The sequence below is a fragment of the Thamnophis elegans genome, chromosome 7 (genome assembly GCF_009769535.1).
Source record: "Thamnophis elegans isolate rThaEle1 chromosome 7, rThaEle1.pri, whole genome shotgun sequence".
NCBI lineage: Eukaryota > Metazoa > Chordata > Lepidosauria > Squamata > Colubridae > Thamnophis > Thamnophis elegans.
In genome coordinates this window covers 45,182,958-45,206,493 of record NC_045547.1, presented here as the reverse complement: position 1 = coordinate 45,206,493, position 23,536 = coordinate 45,182,958, and the positions used below count along the sequence as shown (strand labels likewise).

The following is a 23,536-nucleotide window of genomic DNA, read 5'->3' as shown; positions in this document are numbered from 1 at the left end:
TCACTGGGAAGGCATCACCTCAGATGCCTGGGTCCTCCAAACCATCAAGGTGGGACTCCACCTGGAGTTCCGCTCTCTTCCACCCAGTAGATTTCGCACCTTTCCGCTAAACACGCTCTCATGCGCGAAGCCATCCACCACCTCCTGGACAATAGTGCCATAGAGCCGGTCCCGGAGGAGGAGAAGGGATCAGGTTTCTACTCACATCTTTTCCTAGTCCGCAAAGGTTCAGGGGGATGGAGAGCCATCTTAGACCTTAAGCTCTTGAACTCCAGGATAGTCTATTGGAAGTTCAAGATGGCCTCACTCAAATCCATCTTGGAAGGAGTCAGGGAGGGGGATTTCCTAGCCTCCATCAACCTCACGGAGGCCTACCTCCACATTATGATCGCCCCCGACCATCGCAGGTTTCTCAGGTTCTCCTACCAGAGAGACGATTACCAATACAGGGTCCTTCCCTTCGGTCTGGCCTCTGCTCCCAGAACCTTCACCAAGGTAATGGCCGCGGCCTACCTCCGTTCCCTTCCGGTCAGATTACATTGTTATTTAGATGACATCTTAGTCCTAGCCCCCTCAGCTCCCCGCGCAGAGAGGGATTTAGCTACCACCATCAGTACCTTATCAGCCCTGAAGAGCCACCTAACTCCCGCCACCAGGCTCTAACATCTGGGTACCATTATAGATTCAGTGGAAGGTAGGGTCTTCCTATCCCAGGAGCGCGGGGACAGCATCGTGGAATTGGTCCAGGAGATTCGCAGGCTCCGATCTGTTCCCGTAGCACTTCTCTCCAGGCTCCTCGAGAAGCTGATCTCCTGCATCGGGATCGTCCCCTGGGCTCGCTTCCACGCCAGAGACCTGCAGTGGTTCCTACTTCCCCACCAGAGGAACGGAACATCCGATGCCAGCTTCAAGGTTCTAGTGACCCCGCAGGTACTGCTCTCCCTTCGCTGGTGGAGGCCTTCCTCTCTGGAGAAGGGGTTTCTGTTCAGGGAACCGGACAGGCTGGTCCTCACCACAGATGCAAGTCTGTTCGGCTGGGGAGCCCACCTACAGTCCCAGCTGGCCCAGGGCCGGTGGACACCAACGGACCTGCGGAGGAACATCAACTGGCTGGAGCTAAGGGCAATCCACCTAGCCCTGCGCCGGTTCAAGCAGACGGTCACCGGGAAGCACGTACTGGTTCTCACGGACAACGTGGCAGCAAAGGCTCACATCAACAAGCAAGGGGGCACTCACTCAGTGGCTCTTCGCGACGAGGCAAAACGCCTGGAGTGCTGGGCGGAGCGGAACCTCCTGTCAATTCGAGCGGAGCCCATCTCCGGAGTGGACAACCAACAGGCAGACTGGCTCAGCAGGGAGACGGTGGACCACAGGGAGTGGCAACTTCATCCTAGCACCTTTGCCAAGATCAGCCAGAGGTTTGGTCATCCGACGGTGGACCTCTTCGCCACTCCATCGAACGCACAGGTTCCGAAGTTCATATCCCGGTTTCCCACCCGGGGGGCGGTGGACACCGACTCACTACGTTGCAGGTGGCCAGCAGGCCTCCTGTACGCCTTCCCCCGCTCCCTCTCATACCAGGGGCCGTGAGAAAGCTAGTGGCAGAGAGGGCAGAGATCATCCTGGTAGCCCCTCACTGGCCACGGCGACCCTGGTTCGCGGATCTGGTGGAGTTGTCAGTCCTTCCCCCTTGGCGTCTCCCACAGGAGAGGGTAGAGCTGCGCCACGGGAGTCTGATCCACCCAGACCCGGAGTGGCTCAATCTAACCGCCTGGCACTTGAGTGGGAGCAATTGAGGGTGTCCCATATCTCTTCTAGAGTCATCAACACCCTGGAGGCTTCCAGAAGGAGATCCACTACCCACATCTATGACGCGACATGGGCCGCCTTCGCCGTCTGGTGCCAACCCAGGCAGGTAGAGCCTTCATCAGCCTCCGTCCCTCAGGTCCTGGACTTCCTCCAGGATGGCTTGGATAAAGGTTTGGCTCACAACACTCTACGCAGACAGGTATCAGCTCTAGCCACCATCCTCCGAGGGGAGGGCTCACAGTCCCTCTCCCAGGTTCCAGTCATCAAGAGATTCCTTAGGGCAGCGGCTAACCTCCGGCCTCTGGTGGTCCACCTGTTTTCCACCTGGGATCTTCCCACGGTTCTCCAGGCACTCCTGGAGCCACCCTTCGAACCCCTTAGGGAAGTTACCCTTCAACTTCTCACCCTCAAGGTTGTCTTCCTTGTGGCCATCACCTCGGCCAGGAGGGTTTCCGAGCTTAACGCTCTTTCTTCTAGGGCCGACCTCTGTACTTTTCACAATAACAGAGTCGTCCTCAGACTTGACCCAGCTTTCATGCCCAAGGTCAATTCCCCCTTCCACAGGGGATAAGAGATCATTCTCCCAGACTTCTGCCCTCACCCTTCCTCCGAGAGGGAGAAGTCCTGGCATCGCCTAGACGTAAGGGCCCTGCGCATTTACCTAAAGCGCACAGCCCCCTTCAGACGGTCGGAGGCACTCTTTGTCTCCTACCACACGTCTGCCAAAGGCACCAAGGTCTTGCCTACCACCATCAGCAGGTGGATTAGGCTGGCCATCTCCAAGGCCTACGAGGCCCGAGGGCTGCCCGTGCCACAGGGCATTACTGCACACTCCACCAGGAGTGCAGCCACCTCAGCGGCCTAGTCCACCCAGGCCCCCATCGAGGACATCTGCAGAGCTGCAGCCTGGTCCTCTCCTTCACCATTCATCAAACATTACCGGCTAGATACCTATGCCTCGGCCGAGGCATCCTTCTGGAGGCGGGTTCTTCAGGGTGTCCTGGACACTCAGGAAACTCTGGCCCAATAATCCCTCCCATGGACATCTATCTTGGGTATGTCCCACACAGTGACTCCTCCCATGCCCCACCTTGGAGACTGTCAGTTGGTCCTACCTGAACTGCATGTCTCAAGGGTGGGCATGGGAGCAGTCACTTCCCGCCCGTCAGGCTCCAGCGCCGGGCCTGAGTGGCATTCACAGACCATTCACGTTTCAGGAAGAGAAACTGTCGTTGGTTTTGTTTTCTTCTCTTCCCTTCCAGGTCCTTCTTCCGAACCATCGGTTAATCTGGGGAGTCTCCAGGAGGAACAGGGGGTGTGACCTCAGATTTCCTCAGTCTCCAGGCAATTGGGCCGTAACAATACCCACACAGTGACTGCTCCCACGCCCACCCTTGAGACATGCAGTTCAGGTAGGACCAACTGACATTCTCTGAAACAGATTGCAGATAGTCCCCAATCTATAACCATTTATTTAGTGACTGTTCAAAGTTATAATGGCACTGAAAAATGTGACTTATAACCAGTTCTCAACTAAGTGTCCCCATAATTATGGGGCCAAAATTTGGTTGCTTGATACCCAATATGTATGTAAGTAGTTGTAGTAGTTCTGGGGTCATGTGATTGTTACCTACAACCTTCCCAGCAGGCTTCAGGAAAACAAAGTCATTGGGAAAGCCAGATTCTCTTAAAGACCACATGAATCATATAACTGCAGAGATTTGCTTAACCATGACAAAAAAGGTTATTAAAGTGTGTGAGACCCATTTAACCAGTGTTTTCCTTAACTAATACTAATTCTAGTCTCAATTTTTGTTGTAACCAGTACTTGTCAGTTGTACAATTTCATTACACATATAAGACACATTCCTTCCATTATTTTGCCAAATGATTATGTGTATGGTATCACACACAAAAAATTAACTTATCAAGCAATAAGATGGTAAAATAATAGACTGTAATGTACCTTTCTATATATCCTGTAGGCGTTCCAACCAAGCCATCAAGCCTTTCCTGGAGGGCTGCAAGAATCTGAGGATTCTGCATCATTTGTACAGTTAGTTGGCGTGCTAAAGAAAACCAAACCATATTTTTTAAAACTCTTATTATAAAATACTGTTAACTTTGTATTTGTTTTAATAAATAACACAACATAAATAATTGTCCCCAATTTGATCATTGATTTAAGCTAATTAGTTAAGATATAACAGCTATATTCATTACTAGACAATAACAGCAAAAGAAATTACGGTACTTGGATAAAGTCTCTTAAACTTTGCTGGCTAGCTGAAAAATTATAAATGTATAAATATTATTACAATATTTCTTTTTCAGTGTATATAAATCAGGGACCCCCAATTTGTGGGCTGCAGCACACTACTGGGCTTCAGCCTATTCGCAACTGGGCCCCATGAGTGGCTGGCTGGTGGATTACTCCTGAGCTCTCGTGGCCTCACTTGCACAAGCAACAGGTGCCCGCAAAACCATCTTCTCTTCCCCACTCCCGGCCACCAACCTGGATAGGTTGTGGAACTCTGATATAAAGTACAAAAAGTCAGAAATACTAACAAAAATAAATTAGGACATGAGGTTAAAGTCAAGAAAACATTATTAGAATTCATTTATACTCTCACTATTCATATTGCATTCATTATTGGATTTAATTTTCCTTTCTAACACATTCAATTTATTAATTTCCTGATGCAAAATAGAAATCTGATCCTTATTACTTTTGTCCTGCAAAGCATACTCTACTTTCAAATTTTGTTTTCAACTTCTATATTTCAATCAAAAATCTGGGAAACATGCTCCCAGCCACTATCTATCTTCTAGTTTTTGCATTTAAGCGTGCTTCTTTTATTTTGTCAAGTAAAACATAAAACAAACTATAGAGTTACCCCAAAATAAACTAAGTCTACAAAATACTATATGTTTATGAGAAATTTTGCATTTATATTTAGTGTGTGTTCATTATGAAGACTGAAATCTTGTGTGTATTGACACTAAAATAAGGTCCACTCTATTCAGTGGAAGTCTAATGATATGTGGGAATGACCTTGGGAGACAAGGGAAGAGATACAACCAAGAGAATCATCAGATAAGACAACTCGCCCAGAGCATAAATATGGGCTGGACAGTAAATTAGACAGGGGAGAGAAGTACTTTCAGACTTGCAAGATGTTGTTAAAATAACAATAAAATAAAATAAGCTCATCTATTCATACTTCCTGTCTGGTCTACCTCATAAGGCTGACAGCAGCTTATTTAGAAATAAAGCCATATAGGCTGCAATAGAAAACCTCTTTAAAAAGTACTTTTCACAAATATTAATTAGAAAATATTTGACTATGACTTAAAAGATAACAATTGCATTTACCAAGGTGTTGTTCCCCCATATCACTAATAGGTGTTTGCTTTATTAGGCCTCATATTACCTTTGAAAATGTGGATTTACAGTAGTCACAAACTTAATGATCTCATATTTGTTTCTGTCGTTACCTTTACTGTTAGCATCCTCACCAGATTCTTCCTCTTCTACTTCTTCAACATCTTCCATATCTTGCTGGTCAAGCTCAGCCTGTTCTTTACTATTCAAAGCAAGAGTTTTCAATTTGTTATCAGATTTTTAATTTTTCTTAAAAGTTAATACTTCAAATATATTGTCAACATTCTGCTCAAAATATGTACAGAAGTTAGTCTTTAAAATTTAATATCAAATTTTTACTAAAATACTAGCAAATAGGTTAATGGTGGTTATTCAACAATTGATACATACCGACCAAACAGGTTTTATACAGGGGAGATAGATGAAGAGTAATGTTAGACTAATTATTAATGCATTAGAATATTTGGGAAAGAACAACCAAATCCCTGCTGCGTTCATATTTCTGGATGCTGAGAAGGCCTTTGATCGAGTTAACTGGCAATTTCTGTTGAAGATATTGCAAAAAATGCAGATAGGAGATAGCTTTTTACGGTCAATTAAAGCAATATACCAACAGCAAACAGCTCAAATCATAGTCAACGGAAGTTTAACAGACCCTTTTCAAATCGGAAAAGGTACAAGACAGGGCTGTCCTTTGTCCCCACTATTGTTCATTATAACTTTGGAAGTATTGTTGAATAAAATACGGGGCTTGGATGATCTAAAAAGGATCAAGATTAGGCAGCAAGAATACAGAGTCCGCGCTTTTGTGGATGATTTGGTCATAATATTGGAACAACCGCAGGAATCTAGTATGGTTTTAATGAATACGATCAATCAATATGGTCAAGTGTCGGGTTTTAAAATAAATTTAGGAAAAACAAAAATATTAGCTATAAATATGAATACTAAACAAAAGGAAGAACTAGGAGGGATGCTAGGATGTGAGGTAGTCAAAAAAGTCAAATATCTTGGGGTTAATATTTTAGCCTCAAACAGGAAATTATATAAGCACAATTATGAACCACTTTGGCGGAGTATACAGATAGAGATGAAAAAATGGGAGAAATTGCACTTATCTTTGTTGGGTAGGATAGCGGCAGTGAAAATGAACATCTTACCAAAAATTTTATTTCTTTTTCAAATGTTACCTATACTTAAAAAGATGCGAATCTTTTAGAATGGCAGAAGGGTATCAACAAATTTGTATGGGCCGGAAAGAAGCCGAGGGTAAAGATGAAAATAATGCAAGATGTACGCGAGAGAGGAGGCTTGAAATTACCTAACCTAAAATTATATTATGATGCAGTGGCGCTATCCGCAATTAGTGATTGGACCCATTTAATCAACGATAGAATACTGAATATCGAGGGACACGATCTGGTATATGGTTGGCATGCTTACTTGTTATTCAACAAAAAATTGGATAAGAATTTTAAAAGTCATATCTTAAGAAATGCTTTACTGCGGGTCTGGAAAAAATATCAATATAAACTAAATGACAAGTTACCCATGTGGGCAATTCCTAGACATGCAATTGAAAATATGAATATAGCACAAAAACAGGATAGAACCACCTACAGACAACTTCTCACTTTGGAAAGGGGGGTTCTACAACTAAAATCTTTAGAGGTATTGAAAGAGGAGAAGGTAGTTCAAACATGGTTCCAGTATGGCCAATTACAGGCCAGGTGGAAAATAGACCAAAAAATTGGTTTTATCCAAGTTGAGGATAATTTGTTTAAACAAATAAGAGATCAAAGTTTAATGCATATAAAGAAGATATATAATGTACTAATACAGATGGATTCGGAAACAGAATTTGTTAAAATTGTATGATAAAGTGGGCTCAAAATATTGAAGAACCAATAATGTTGGACACATGGGAAAGAATATGGGTAAGAAATGTGAAATTCACACAAGCACAAAACCTGAGAGAAAAATTTTATAAGATGTTTTATAGATGGCATTTAGATCCTAAAAAGCTGGCTTCTATGTATCCGAATGTACAGCCTAAATGTTGGAGATGTGGTTCTCTCGATGCTACATATTTTCATATATGGTGGACTTGTCAAAAGGTTAAGGCATTTTGGATAAAAATGTGGTGGATTATGCAAAATATCTTTAAAAGAAGGATAAAGTTTACTCCTCAGTTATTTTTACTTGGTATATGTACTGACTTTACAGCGGTAGAGACTAATTTGGTTCTGCACCTAATAACGGCAGCAAGACTGGTGGTGGCGCAATACTGGAAGAAGGAAGACTTGCCTACAACTCAAGAATGGACATTGAAAGTTACAAACCTAGCCGAGATGGCTAAAATATCGGCATATCTTAAAGACCATTCAAATGAGAGATATAAACGAGACTGAAAAAAATGGATTGACTATATACAAAACAAATACGGGACTAAGAAATTCCAGATAGCCTATGCTTAAGATTAGGAATAATCTAAACTGCTCAGTGTTAGTGTAACAGGAAGAAGCTCAGTTCAATGCAGAGATGTTATTAACTTCTTTTTTTATTTCCTTTGTCTTAATATATTTTAGACTGTATTTGTTAAAAACCTATACTGTTTACGGGCTCTGGGAAGTCGGGGGGGGGGAAGGGAGGTGGGGTGTTAGGGGGGTAGGGGGGGATACATAGTATGTGTTAGATTTTAAGTAACGCGACTGCACTTGTATACTGTTGCTCTTTAATCCCACTGTAAAAATAGGACAAGCTGAATATATTAATAGATAGTAGAAATACACCGAAGGGAGGAGTAGAGGGATAGAAGAAAGAGGGGTAGAGAGGGTGGGAGAGAGGATTGGAGGGAGGGTGAGAAGGAAGGGAGGGTGTGTACCGGGAGAGAGGAGTGGTAGAGGGGGAGGGGAAATAGGGTAGAGGGGAATGATGGAGGGAAGATTGAAAGTTGGAGGGGGGCGAAAGAAAAGGTGTATGGAGGGTCGAAGAGGTACATTGGGTTTCTATTTTTGACAAGAGGAATGGCTGTGTTTATTGTTTAATGTTATATGGCCCTGGTTATGCACAGTATATATATGTGACTATACGAAAATGAAAATGGAAAATAAAAACACATTTACATTGTAAAAAAAAAAAGGTTAGTCTTTCAAATCAATGCAAAAATGCATTGATTAATGCAAAAATCATCAGATTCTGTTATTTCAGCATTCTGCTTCAACATTAAGAACCAAAAATAGCAAAAGTGGAAAATATCCTTGTTCTGCTTATGGAACTCCTGGATAATTTGCAATTAAATGTGTTTCAGTTTAGGATACTGAGAATATTTCCGGGGCAATGTATAGTGCATCTTGTTTTGTGATAAGCTTCTGCAATTAAAAGCATCTAAACAATACGTATGTGAGCATTTATGAAGCAACATTATTTTAAAAAAATTAAAATGTATAAATATTAATAAAAAATAAAAAAGACACTCAAGCTCTTTGGTGCTAGATGAATCAATTTATCTGCCCTACAAAAAGAACATGTGATGCAAATTTGCATTATGCTGCAATACACGAAGATCAAAGTTTTCAGCACTATAGTTACATAAAGAATCTAAGTGCCAAAAATGATAGATGTTACTGGAATTTAGTTTGTAAGGCTTCACATTGATTTTTACTGTTCTGATGGGATTATACAAAGGAATATAACTTGTATACATTGCTTGCAGTAAAATGCTCATTTAAATATTTATGCAACATTTCCAATTATTCTAACTGCACTTTCCCTCTTTCCATTTATATTCTCCAAATGTACATTGTCTTGCCTTTGGCGCACAAAACACTGTAACTGACATTTTAAAGAATAAGTAAGACAACATTGTCATTCCAATTTAGCATTATTGATCAGAATGAAGAGCAAAGTGTCAGGTCAAGCATAAAGCTACTGGTTTCAGAACAGAATTTTTAAAATTTATATAAGAACATGAATCTGACACTCGGTTCTCATTGGAGCAGAAGTTAAGACATGTTAAGTTCACTATTTTACATTTGGTATTTATAAGTCAGCACAACAAAACACTGATATTTTATTATATCCGTATGTAACCTCAATTCTATTCTTCTATTCACTTGTTCCATATTTATGTTGAATTCTTAAAGGGCAACAATCTTATCTTGTATGTTATTATCATTACTTAAGTATGGTTAGCCCACAAGAATCCTTGGGATAAAACATTATTTTAAGCAAATTTAACATTGTTACATGTAGATATTCTCAGGCACCATAAAATTAAATCATTGTTATGGTACCATTATTGGAAAAATATAGAAATATCTGTTTAAAAACGTGCTTAGAATTATACAGTCCTTGACTTACAACCATTCCTTTTGTGACTGTTCAAAGATGCAACAGCACTGGGAAAAGTGACATGACCATTTTTCATGACCATTGTAGAATCCCCATAGTTAGATGATCAAAATTCGAATGCTTGGCTTGGTATTTATGACAGCCGCATTGTCTCAGGGTCATGTGATCAGCATTTATAAACTTCCCAGATGGCTTCCAACAAGCAAAGTCAAAGGGGAAGCTAGATTTACTTAATGACTCCATGATTCACTTAACAACTGCAGTGATCTGCTTAACAACAGTGGCAAAAAGTCATAAATTCTTATTAAAATTCACTTAATAACTGCCTTGCTTAGCAACTGAAATTTTGAACTCAATTATGGATCTAAGTCAAGGACTACCTGTATGTCCAAGAATAAAATCTCATTATTAATACTTCAAATAACTTTGTACAGAAATACAGAAATGGTGATGAACAATCTTATACTAACTATAGCATAGTAATATAAAATAGTTTTTAACAAGCAAATCTGATTTTAACTGAAGTAACATTGAATAAGATTATAAAACGTATGCTGGTTAAAAATATCTTGAGAATGATTAGGCCGCTTGTAGAAACTAGGCCTGTGCGTTATTCTGACTTTTAGTCTGAAAAAGGTGCTTTAAAGCAGGCAATGAAACCAAAACGCATCTCAAAGGAATCACACAGTCCTAAAGAAATGCAAGCTTTTTTAGGAACAGATATGCAAAGTTTGTATCTTTGTGTGCGCCAAAGCAACATTTTCAGAATTGAATCAAAAGCATGGCACAATCCTTAAAAAATCTGTCAAACTTCTGCACCTATTACAAGCCTGAGGTTTCTGTGTTTAACTTCAGAGTTATGCACTTAAAACCATAAGTTGAGGACAACCTACATTCCATAGCAAATTTGTCAAATTATTTTTGCAGAATTTATTCATTTTAGGGCTCAGCCATCAGGTAAACAAATACTAAACACATTTTTATCACTAAATATTATTCTACCACAATATGTGCTCCAGATCAAATACATATATTTAATAGAAAAACATTTTATTTATATTGTGCTGGAAAAGAAACATACTGTTCCTTTGTACTTTATGAAAACTGAGTTATGATACAGATATTTGACAATCCTATATCAATTTCTTTTTTTAATCCTCAAAAGTTTGTCAAAGGGCAACTATAGAAAATATCTTTGTTCATCCTTTTACAATATGTAACAAACCATCATGACACATTTGAATCAACTCTTTGAATTTAAAATAATTTACTTGCAAACATAAAAGCATTAATATCTAATGTTTAAAGCAAATATGCCTAACTGCTCTGAATCTAGCATTAAATGTCACAGGTAGCAAGTTGAAAGGATGAATTTTGCAGATCTAAGCTCTTTTAAAAATTAACATCAATCAAAATGTGAAAAAAGTTGTATGCTTACTTGTCAATGTCTGCCATATTTCCAGACTGCAGCAAACCTTTAAGAAAATAAAATAAATAATTTAAAATTGTGTTAAGCAGAAATTATACTAATGTTGAACTATCTTGCAATGGATCTGGGAGAGGTATGATATTGTAACCATTTTTCAGCCTGTCAGAACCATGATGAGCCGATGTGGCGCAGTGGTTAGAGTGCAGCACTGCAGGCTACTTCAGCTGACTGCAGTTCTGCAGTTCGGCTGTTCAAATCTCACCGGCTCAAGGTTGACTCAGCCTTCCATCCTTCCGAGGTGGGTAAAATGAGGACCCGGATTGTTGTTGGGGGCAATATGCTGACTCTGTAAACCGCTTACAGGGCTGAAAGCCCTATGAAGCGGTATATAAGTCTAACTGCTATTGCTATCTTCCTCTTTTTGTGTGATCACAACCAATGTATTAGGTTGAAAAGTCTTTAAGTAAAATTTCTAAACTACATGTTACACACTATGAATGGTGCAAGAATCCAATATGTATCTTGGTACAGAAAAAGACACTCATGACATGAACATCTCCTATCAACTACATGGACACATTTTTATATCTTTCTCAGTAATGATGTGGAAATAAACAGTGGTATATTACAGAAGTAATTTTGATGTTTCAAACTATAGTTTGTACTTTGAAAAGAAAGTTGTCTGTGTATTCAAAGATGAGTGGTAGCACCCACCTTCACTGGAAATGCAATTGAATATTGCTACTCTATTTCAAAATAGATACTTTTAATTGATATTGCTGCAACCAATTATATTTGTGTTAGTCATCACAATTAACTCCCTTTTATCTATATTAACAAAGCGAATGTGTGATTATGGCATGTAAAAATTTATTCACTTCTTTCTGTGCAAATTGTAACAATGTTCAGAAACATTGCTCTTGTTTGAAGGATCTTATTCATCCTAGCACTTGCTTCTCCAATATTGTTACTCATTTGCAGAGATATCCGTGACAGACAGAAGCACATAACTGGTCATTGTTAACTGAGCAGAGTTGCTTCTTGTATATAAGCTGCATACTCAGGAATGCAAGACTATAGTAGATAATAGCCGAGGTGGTGCAGTGGTTAGGGTGCAGTACTGCAGGCCATTTCAGCTGACTGTTATCTGCAGTTCAGCAGTTCTAATCTCACCGGCTCAAGGTTGACTCAGCCTTCCATCCTTCCGAGGTGGGTGAAATGAGGACCATGACTGTGGGGGCGATATGCTGACTCTGTAAACCACTTAGAGAGGGCTGAAAGCCCTATGAAGCGGTATATAAGTCTAACTGCTATTGCTATAATAATTTAAGAGTATTTCTGTTACTGAATTCTGATATATTGTATTTTTATTCCTACCGGAAGAACAATTGTTATTAGAACTGTGGACATATTTAGTTAAAAGAACTTGCCAATTAAGACATTACTAGTAAAGGTCAAATTTTCCATTAAGTTCATCAAATAGCAGACTTCTTCAATGGCTTCTCTAAAGACTATTTGATGGCTTTAGTGGAACACAACTTAAAAAAAGATATTGATGAGATTGAGCGAGTCCAGAGATGGGTAATAAAAATGGTGCAAGGTCCAAGGGACAAAACATGTTAGGAGAGATTGGAGGAACTGAGTATGTACAGCCTGGAAAACAGATGGGAAAGGGGTTAAAAGATTGAACATTTAATATATTAAGGGTGTGAATAAGTTTCTAGAAGGCAGATAGGTTTCAATTTTAGGTATTTATTGGGATTTATATGCCGCCCTTTTCCCTGAGGGGACTCAGGGCGGCTTACAACCACAGGGGAGGGGAAGTGCAAGGTCAAAACAAAACAATATGTGAACAACAGAAAAATAATAAAACCCAACTTTCATTCAGCAATCAAACAAAACACTCGGGCGGGTAATTAGGAGCCTATCCCCAGGCCTGCTGGGAGAGCCAGATCTTGAGGGCTGCGCGGAAGGTCTGGATAGTGGTGAGGGTGCGGATCTCCATGGGGAGCTCGTTCCACAGGGTCGGGGCAGCAACAGAAAAGGCTCTCCTCCGTGTGGTCGCCAGTCGGCATTGACTGGCAGATGGAATTCGCAGGAGGCCCAGTCTGTGCGATCTAATTGGTCGATTTAGGGAGGTAATCGGCAGAAGGCGGTCTCTCAAGTACCCAGATCCACTACCATGGAGTGCTTTAAAGATGGTCATCAGTATCCTGAAGCGCACCCGGAGACCAACAGGCAGCCAGTGCAGCTCACGGAGGACAGGTGTAACGTGGGCGAACCGCGGTGCGCCCACTATCACTCGCGCGGCTGCATTTTGGACTAGCTGTAGTCGCCGGATGCACTTCAGGGGCAACCCCATGTAGAGCCCATTGCAGTATTCCAGTCTAGAGATCACAAGGGCTCGAGCGACTGTTGTGAGAGCCCCCCGATCTAAGTAGGGCCGCAACTGACGGACCAGGCGAACCTGGGCAAATGCCCCCCTGGTCACAGCCGACAGCTGGTGATCAAGAGTCAGCTGTGGATCCAGGAGGACTCCTAAGTTGCGGACCCTATCTGAGGGGTATAGAATTTGACCCCCCAGCCTAAGCGTTGGTATATTAGCCAAATTATTGGGGGGGAAACACAACAGCCACTCGGTTCAATATTAAGCAAAAATCAAGAATACAGGGATATAACCTCAAACTGATAAAATGGAAATTCAAACATAATGTTACAAAGTATTACGTCATAGAAAAAGTAATTGGTCAATCATTAGTAACGGAGTTTAAATATGCTTGGGATAAACACATATCCATCATCAAAAAAAATTAAAATAATTTATAAAAATTAAAAATAAATAAGAAAACAAAAACAAAAAAACTCAAAGGGGAGACTCAATGGACGGCTAAAAAGTTTTCTGCATCAGTTTTCTATGTTTCTATATTTTGATTGGTAATCAAATTGATTTAACAAATCATCAGTTTTCATACTTCCAGCTATATTGAGTGATGTATCTACCATTTGTGTAATAGTTTCCAGCTATTTTGTGTTAAGATATGTCTCAAAAGACTGACTGCCTTCAAAGGATCCTCAAACACGGACTTTCTTCATAAAACTATTACATCCAAGGCACAAAGAAATTTGTATCATAATTTTTAGAACTATATTTCTATTAGATCCAAATAGCTTCAAATTTTGTTTCAAACACAGATGTATCTGTATACACAATACAAAACCTCTTGTATAACATTTTATTTCACTTGAATGAATTATGTAAAATCTTGTTTAAATAGTATATAATGAAATAACAATTCTGATGTCTCTAACAATTCCAGTTTTCATTATGAAATCTCTACAAAAATATTTTTGAAGTTTGATAGCATTTACAACATGTTCCTCTATTCATTAAATTTAGAACTCTAAGCAATAACTAAAACTATACTGAAATGTCCTCTTTTTCTGAATGATATAGTATAATTTGTATATTAAATTTGCATCAATGCAGAAATGCTAATGTGATCTGATTAAAAATGGAATGAAGGACAAAAATTCAGTTGAACATCTCTGGAACCAATGAAACTTTCGGCCTATCTCTCTAAGCTGTATGCATAAAACCAAATATCAATTACTCAATATTTATTTGTTTAGGACCAGTCATACTGAAAGTAACAAAAGAAAATTATTTACAATTCAAGCAAAAAAAACCCTAAATATAAAAAGTACAAGATACCAATATTTTTAATCTATTGTGTATATAAAGGTGAGTTAACACCAGTTGCAGCAATGGTAACTATCTTGAATTTTGTTAGTATAGGCTGAATACTGTAACATAAACAGTTGGCAACTTAAAAAAATACTCATTTAATTTTGTTTTCCTGTTAACATTACTAGATTTTCTATAAATAGAATTCAAGAAAGAGATCCAAATCGGGTACATGCTTCTTGAAAAACACATATTTATTAATCTAAAGGAAGTAACATGGCATTAAAACCAGACTGCCTGAACAGTCTGCCACTTGTTGTAGGATTTATTTTCAGAAAATGTAGTGCACACCCAGAATGGTTAAATGTGCACAATTTGGAAGAAAATCATGCATTTCCAAAAAAAGTGGAAGATTTCAGGATCAGATCCTGAAATTTTGCAGATAGCCGGGAGCTGATTGATATAACAAAAGAGAAGGACAAGAATTCTGCTGCTTGTTTTTGAATCCAAGAAAAAAATTAAATTTTGATGGTGGGTGCAAGGTGTTCCTTCAAGTAAATACTTAATCAATGATGTACCTTGATTTGACAGAGGTTGATTATATCAAAATCTGCTCCCCCAGTTCAGTGTATGCATCCTATCCACTCTTATCTTTCTGCATTGCAGCGAAAACCATTTAATCTTTCATTGAATTTTCCACTAGAAAGAATAGCAATGAGATTCAAGAGACCTTAATTTAAGATACCAAAACCACAAAGTCTTGCCAGACTAAACAACAGCACATGAAGACAATATCAGACCTTACACTTAAGTACTTTTTAGCTAGGTCATCAGGTTTTAGCTGAATATTTAAAGTAGAATAAAGGTCACCCTTAAGGTCTAAAAAGTTGTCAGAAAATTCATGAAAACATGGATATTGTCCAATCTGTACTGCCTCTGAATAACTTTTACTGACTTTTCCCTTTTCCCCTAGTATTCTTAAGATGAAAAGAAAAGAAGACTGATTGAACACATCAAAACTCCTTTGAAAGCAATTTCACTTTTTTTTAAAAAAACTATGTTATGTATGTCTTCATGTCAAGTATTTGCAATTCTTAACATTATTAAATAGTTGGTCTTCCATATTAAAAAAATACTAATTTTGATCAGTGTAAAAATATTCAAACAATGAAATTCAGAACGTCATTAACTTCTACTTGATTAAGTATTATTTATGATGCACAATCCCTATTCTTAGCTCTATAGCTTAAAACAAGTCATTGTATCTGTACATTTTCTTCTGCAGAGATCAAAAAAAAATTCTAAATACTGTATACTCTAGAATCATAAAGCTAGCAGAATACATGACTACATATTTCTTCTGCCCACTCCTATTCACTAAAGTTGTTTGAAGAGATTAATGAAAATTATAATGCTAAAATACATATCTTCACCATCAAATAATAATTTATATAGTTAACACATGACAGTCCAAATTATAGATATTCTTAGATTTTATGCCATAGAAAATATTGAAGAGTAAAATTTTATATGAAGTCCTCCTAAGCCCGCATAAATAAATTCACATCCTAGAATTCTACCTCTAGTACACATATCAATGTAAATGCAGTTGTTTTATTTTGGGGAAAGAATAAATGTTAGTTTATTAATAGATTAACAGTAACATTAACCCCATTTCACAACATTCTTTATTAAATATTCAGGAGAACACAATTTCCAGAAAACACCCCAAATACAGGTAGTCCTCAACTTACAACAGTTCATTTAGTGATTGTCCAAAGTTACAACAGCACTGAAAAAAGAGACATGACTGTTTTTCAGAATTACGACCTTGGCAGCATCCTCATTCCTCATGGTCATAGGATCAAAATCCAGATGTTTGGCACCTGGTTCATATTAATGATGGTTGCTGCTTCCCAGGGTCATGCAATCTTCTTAGCAAGCAAAGTCAATGGGGAAGCCAGATTCATTTAACAACCAGGTTACTAACTTAACTACTGCAGTAGTTCACGTAAGTGTGACAAGAAATATCATAAAATGGGGTAAAATTTACTTAACAAATGCCTCACGTAACATAAATTTTGGGGTCAACTGTAGTCATAAGTCAAGAAAAATATTCTATAAAAATCATATTATTCTCAATAAATTCCACTAATCCAATTTCTAAATGTTTTCCTCAAATGGTTAAAAGATTATGGTACAGGTAGTCCTCGATTTATGACCAACTGCTTAGCAACCATTCAAAGTTCCAGCAGATATTTACAATCCAGATTCAAAGTTTCCACAGTGCCTCCCATGGTCATATGATTGCATGTCAGGCGCTTGGCAACCAGACCACATTTATAGCCTTTTGAAAGTCCTGCAGATACATAACTATGTTTTTTAATGGCTTTGCCAAAAACTGGCATTTACTTCCATTTTTTGGTAAAACCACATCCTTAATCTTAATGAATAGTGTTAACAACTACAGTGATTTACTTAATGATTGCCATGACAAAAGGCTGTAAATTAAAGTCAGTCACATGATCAATACAACCATCATGAAGCCTATTTATCATGAACATATCTTGAAAACTACAGGTACTCTGTAAATAGAAAATATCTGCCCAATTTGCGCAACTTTGCTGAGGAGTTGAAATCCAAGCATCTCAAAAGTTGCCTAGATTGTGAAACAGTGCTAAAATGAATTTTTAGAGTTTAAATAGAGGAGCACTGCATAAATACAAACTGACTGAAGCAACTCTGTCTATAGTTAAGAGTTGAAAATTTGATTATTTTATTTTCCAACACATTTTGAGCATGATACACAATATTATGGGAACCAGAACTTCAGTGAAGCAGGATTTCCCTTTCAGCAAGTTTATTTGTAAGATAAATATTTCCATACAATTTAACTTTCTTGTAGGGACTCAATTCCGCAAATCTCATGAAAAATTTTGGAAAGTCATAAAACAGAAAAAGATCCTATTCCCTACAGTACTGTATACTATGAAATCTAAACTAAAGGTGATTGAGAAAAGGACTCCAGAACAGGACAGACTCAAAAACAGAAAAAAATGATGCATTAATATAGTTTGCAGCTATTGAGAAGGAAATCCCTATTAGGTATTCTTAAGAAAGCAATAAAGAATAAAGAATGTCAATATTGCTACACTGGTATATGTCTATGGTACTACAATGCTTGGGTTAATATTGTGTGCAATAATGGTTCATGCACTTTAAAATAAGGTGCTTAGAGTTTGGAAAAAGTATGGTTATCTATTCCATGACATCAGTTATTAGAGGAAAAAACCAGAAAAGGGTTTTGCACCCATTTCTTTCCGAGTTTGCCATAAATATCTGTCTAATAATGAAACAGAATACTGAATTTAAGATGGACTACCGTGTTTCCCCGAAAATATGATCTGTCCTGAAACTAACGCTTTGCCACATTTTTCACGTGGGCAAAAATGTAAGCCCATCCCCGAAAATAAGGCCCCTGAACCCCCCTCCGGCCAGGCAGAGCACTGCTCACCAGCTTAGCGGTACCCCGAAGGCACCAAGTCGCGGGAGCCGGGGGGAAGGCACTCACATTCAGGATACCGCTAGGTTGGGGAGTGGCATTCTGCCTGGCCGGAGGGGGGAGTTGCCGGGTGGCTGCTCCCTTGCGAAATGGCTCCCGAAGAGCCAGGCGCAGCCTCAGGGGTGAAGCAGCCATGAGGTGACCACTCTCAAGAGCAGTTGCCCAGCAAACCCCCTCTCCCGCCAGGCAGAACGCCATTCACTGACCATGGGGATATCTCTAAGGAGCCAAGGCATGCGGCACTCTGCCCGCTCTCCAGCTTGGCACATTCGGGATACCCTCTAGGTCAGTGCATGGAGCTCTGTCCCGCCCTCACTGCACCCCAAACATAACTTCTTCTCTGGCTTCCAAACTCCAAAACTCGGCTGCCGAGTCTTCCAGCAGCAGATGTTCTAGGAGTGCAATAAGCCCTCCCCCTATAATAACCCTAAGGCCATATTTTGTGGAGCAAAAGAAAATAAGACCCTGTCTTATTTTGGGGGAAACATGGTAGTCTTATTCAACAAAATTCTTATATTCACCACTGGCACAGAATCCACATGATGAAAGTATCTGCTTAATGTAGCAAAGCCCACTTCAATGTTTGTGTCATAATATTGGGAAAGGATAGACATTCCAGACATCTTAGTTGCTATATTTAATACTCCAGAAGAGAAGGATAAAAAGGATTAGGTTTTAATTTCCTACCTGTGTTTGATACATAAGTGGATGTTTTTAAACAGGAATTCATGATTGCAAGAGAGTACTGTCTCCATTACCACATGGATATTCATTATGTTTTGCTGATCATCAGGGTAATACAGATCAATTATGCAAATAATACTAAATGACCTTTAAGCTAAGTGTTACCATACATTTAATATAAATACTACATGATAAATACACGATACTGAAAACATGGAAAGTCAGCAGTATACAAACACATTAAAAACTACTTTCTCAGCTATTGTTAATGAACATAAACTGATTTGCAGTGTTATTTTAAAAGCATGTGCTAGGCCTGCATAATTTGTGGAGGCAAATGGGCCACACTGGTAAGTTAAAAATAATCACAGATTGCAAAGGAGTAGTTTGATGAACTATTCAATGGCTACTGAAGTAGTGACAACAGAGATGGAGACACTTGTGCCATTTGGCAGTGTATCTTTCAGGACAGCAGTGGAACCTTCCTGATGATTGTGACACTTTGCAGCAGCAAATTTATTGAGTATTTTAAAAAATGCCAGTGGGCTACATAAGGCTATTTGGCAGGTCACATGCAGTCCATAGGCCAATGTTATACAGACATAGCCTATGCACATAGTACAGTATTATGTTCTGTACATCAGGTGTTGAACAGGTCATTTTTTAAATTTATTATTTGAACTGCAATCCATAAGTAGCATGAAGTTTATACAGGTATTTCTCACAGTTGCAACAGTCCCAGTTATCATTGTTAGGCAAATCCTACCTAAGTGTCCCATGGTTACGTGATTGCCATTTGCAATCTCTTGCCAGCTTCCCTAATGACTTTGCTTGTCAGAAGCTGGCAGTAAAGGCAGCAACAGCAATCATGTGACCATGGGACACTGCAATGTCATAATTGTGAGCCAGTTGCCAAATGCCTCAGTTGTGATCATGTGATTGCAGGGATGCTCCAACATCCAAAATTACAATGTAACTCCTTAGTTATAAGTCACCTCCATACAATGCTATAACTTTGAATATAAGGCTAAACATGTTTTTTTCAATGAGAACTACCTGTATTACTAAACACAAGTAAACCAACCTCTGTTAAGGCACTCTAAGACATGACCAGATTGTAAAGTGCAGGACCACTTTTCTGATTCAACACAACTGACCGTGCTTCCTGGAAAGATGCAAAATGCAATTCAATTTATCTGAAAAACTTCAGTTTAATAAAATAGATTAAATAATGCTTATATTTACATGCAGTAGTATATCCAATGGAGTCAAAACTCTCTTAGTATTCATTACTTTGCTAGATCCAATGCATTTTTATAATATTGGACATGCACCTTCAGGAATATTAATCACTTCCCTTTATAGAAAGGTAACCAGAAAAAAGTTAACTTGCCAAAAGCTTCCAATCATTTAAAATAAATACTGCTACAGATTTTGTAACAATTAGGGTTTTATATCTCAAAATTTAACATTAATGCTAATAGACAAAACCTAGATGTGTATTTTTGACATTTAAAATATCAATTTGTGAAAATGTTTTTACTCAACACATTGGCCATCAAAAATGTTTGAATTGGAAAGTCATGAAAAATTTCAAGCCAGTTTTTTAAAAAGACAAATTCACTTGCCACATCAGAGAATGCAAAGAATTTAAGGTAATGCCAATTGTTATTTGCACCCTTTCTAGATATTAAATAGTACATTTTAAAAAGCACACATCAAGTCTTGTGTATATGCATTCTTTGGCTACACTTCTTATATTTTATAACCTTAGGCCTCCCACTAATTCATATTCAAAACCCACCATTACCCAATTTATGAAACAGACTTATCTTTTAATCTTCTACTGAAATGATATCTCTCATTTTACACATCTTCTTTTGTTGCTCCATCAAAAAAAATAGCGGTAATACACTACTGCATGTCCCACCCCTCTAATCAAATACAACCAGCTATCTACTAAAAAACAATGATGCAAGGGCCAGTAGTTCAAGACACTTTAAACTTGCTTTCATGCTGCCCTGCCCTAAAAACCATATGGCCAGTATCAGATGGTGTTCTGTAGATTAAAGTGCAGTCATCTTTGCAGTTAATCTGATGCTGTCTAAAACCTGGCACTATCTCAAAAGTTATAAAGTCCATTTAGAATAGCTATTAAACCAATCCATTAAGTCAGAAAATTTTGAACTATAAATACAGCACTCTCTGTGCAAAAGGAGGGAAAGTGAGAAAAGGACTTTTTATTAGTTCGTGTGGGAACTGCCTTTAAATCGCGAGGGCGGGGGAGAAAAACAGCGTAAAGTTATCTGTAAACCGATCGTTTCCTCAGGGAACAGGAGTGATAAGAGTCCCCGCCGCAACGCGCACCCTCCCCAAATGCCCACACCCAGCCTCTCCCGGGGGCCCCACTATCAAAACCGGCTGCCTATTTCGATCCCCTTTCCCTACCCCCACGCGGCAAAATCCTATTAACGTCTCAGCCCTGGTAAGAGGTTTTAATCCACGCAGCACCACTTACAGGTCACCGACTCCAGAGGGAAAGGCGCCTGAGGCGGCCCAGACCTGCCTGTTTTCCACGTGTTTGCTTGTGCTTCAGCCGGCCAGACTAGGCCCGGCCAAGCCAAGCCAGATCCAGCCGCCTGGCCAAAGGCCTCGCCCTGAGGCGAAAGTGAGGAGGGCGGAAGGAGAAAAATGGCCTTGGCACCCCCTGGCGCGCGCGACCCGTCTCCCACTCGAGCAACCACCCACCGCTGCGAAGCGAGGCACAATTCCCACAAGAAGCCCAACGGCCAAGAAGGGCACCGCCTCAGCCCGCTTTCTCTCCCCCCCCCTCCTCGGTGCCGACTGGACGCGAGGAGGAAACCTGCAACTGGTGGGCCGAGATAGATATCCAGCCGGCGGCCGGTCCGGCTGTGATCCCACCCTCAAAGCCACGCGTCTCGGTTACCTGCGCCAGGCCGGGTCTCGCAGTGACTCAGGATTGAGGAAGAAGCGTCTCGCAGCCGGCGGTAAAAAGACCCAAGCTCCCGCCGCTCGCGCTCATATAGAATTAACGTCACTACGTAACCCCCCTCCCACCTCCGCCGCCGCCTCTCTTTCCCGCGCGCCTCGGTCTCCAGGCAACCCCGGGCGCGCGCCTGCCAAGGCTAAATTGCTGCCTAGTGACAAATAAGGAATCCTCTCTCTCTCTCTCTCTCTCTCTCTCTCTCTCTCTCTCTCTCTCTCTCTCTCTCTCTCTCTCCCGCCAATCAACCCGCCAAACCTCAAGCCAGGCGTCTGCATTGGCGCTCCGCGGTTAGGCCACGTGCTCCCGGACTCTCTGTGATAAACAACGCGTGCAGGCGAAAGGGAAGGAAGGATGCTCGTGCTGGGTGTGTGTTTGAATGAGACACAGCAAATTATCCTTTTTCTGAGGCAGACATTTCCAAATTAACTCTCTTCTATTTCTACATATGAGTGCTATTATTATCACTTACATGAATATCTTAAATTGACATTATTATTGACTCAATGTGTAAATTGTGGATGCAGTTGTTTTATTTTTTTATTATATTTCAGTTACATTTAGTTACTGTAATTTATTATTTTAATATACATCCATATCGGTCTTACATTATGTGGAACCCCCTGAATGCACTAGGCCAGTGGTGTCCAACCTTGGCAACTTTAAGACTTGTGGACTTCAACTCCCAGAGTTTCTCAGCCAGCAAAGCTGCACTAGGCCACAACATACATCTAGCCATGAGTTCAGATTATGCCACCAGTCGGGCTAGTGGGCTGTGATTCAAGCTGTAATCCAAAACATCTGGAAAGAGCTGGATCCACACAAATGCTATAATTAATCTTACAATGATGTTGGTACTGTATAAAATGACAGAGATTATAAAGAATTTCTAATTTGACCCAGGGGAAACCATAGGGGGGAAAAGAAATAGGAACATTTGTGTTAGCAGTTTAACTACAGTTAACCTACAGTGGGTTATGTAAAAGTTGCTTTGAAGTCACATGTTTAGATAGCTGTGCTGAGCACAAAAGGGAAAGGCTCATTTGAGAGAAAAGAGACCTTTGGATTATTTAGGGTGATGGAACTGCAGGAACAAAACTGAAATTGGGATACAGAATGGTATAAGGGTCAAGAAAGAATGAGGTATAAAGGTTTGAAGAGATTTGAAAAGAAAACTTGGAGTAGACAGGAAGATATGGAGGGTGTTATGGCCTATTACATGACAAAAGCCAAAAGAAATATGAGTAATTATGCTGGCAGCAGAATACACTACAAGATAGATGTAATGGGATCAAGATGATACAGTGGCAGTCGATAAATATATGACAAAGATTTTATTGGCGATGCAAAAGGCAATGATGCCAAAATGACAGTGCGGAGTGATATCATCAAATAAATTTAGCAATTATGTATTTGTTTCCCAACTTCTAAAATAATTATATAACTTGTAATTTGCCTCTGTGGGTGCTCCTATTTACTATTATAAATGACATTTATATATATTATAAATATTTGGAGTAAAATTAATCTCTATGTCCTTTTATATACCCATGACCAGGAAACTTTCCTAGGCAGACTCAGAATATATATTTCTCTATATTTAATCAACTCTTCATGACCCATGA

General features: G+C 39.7%; 1 protein-coding gene across 2 annotated transcripts in view; it reads right to left on the bottom strand.

The window, feature by feature from the left end:
- Positions 1-21,958, bottom strand: part of NAP1L1 (nucleosome assembly protein 1 like 1) — a 54,120-nt gene extending 32,162 nt beyond the window's left edge. For both annotated transcript variants that reach the window (XM_032220993.1, XM_032220994.1), the window contains exons 1-4: positions 21,855-21,958; positions 10,986-11,022; positions 5,308-5,396; positions 3,776-3,878 (exon numbers count right to left, since the gene is read on the bottom strand). In XM_032220993.1, coding sequence (XP_032076884.1) covers positions 3,776-3,878; positions 5,308-5,396; positions 10,986-11,002 — 209 coding nt within the window. In that variant the 5' untranslated portion in view covers positions 11,003-11,022; positions 21,855-21,958. The remainder of the gene's footprint in view (positions 1-3,775; positions 3,879-5,307; positions 5,397-10,985; positions 11,023-21,854) is intronic.
- Positions 21,959-23,536: the final 1,578 nt, after the last annotated feature.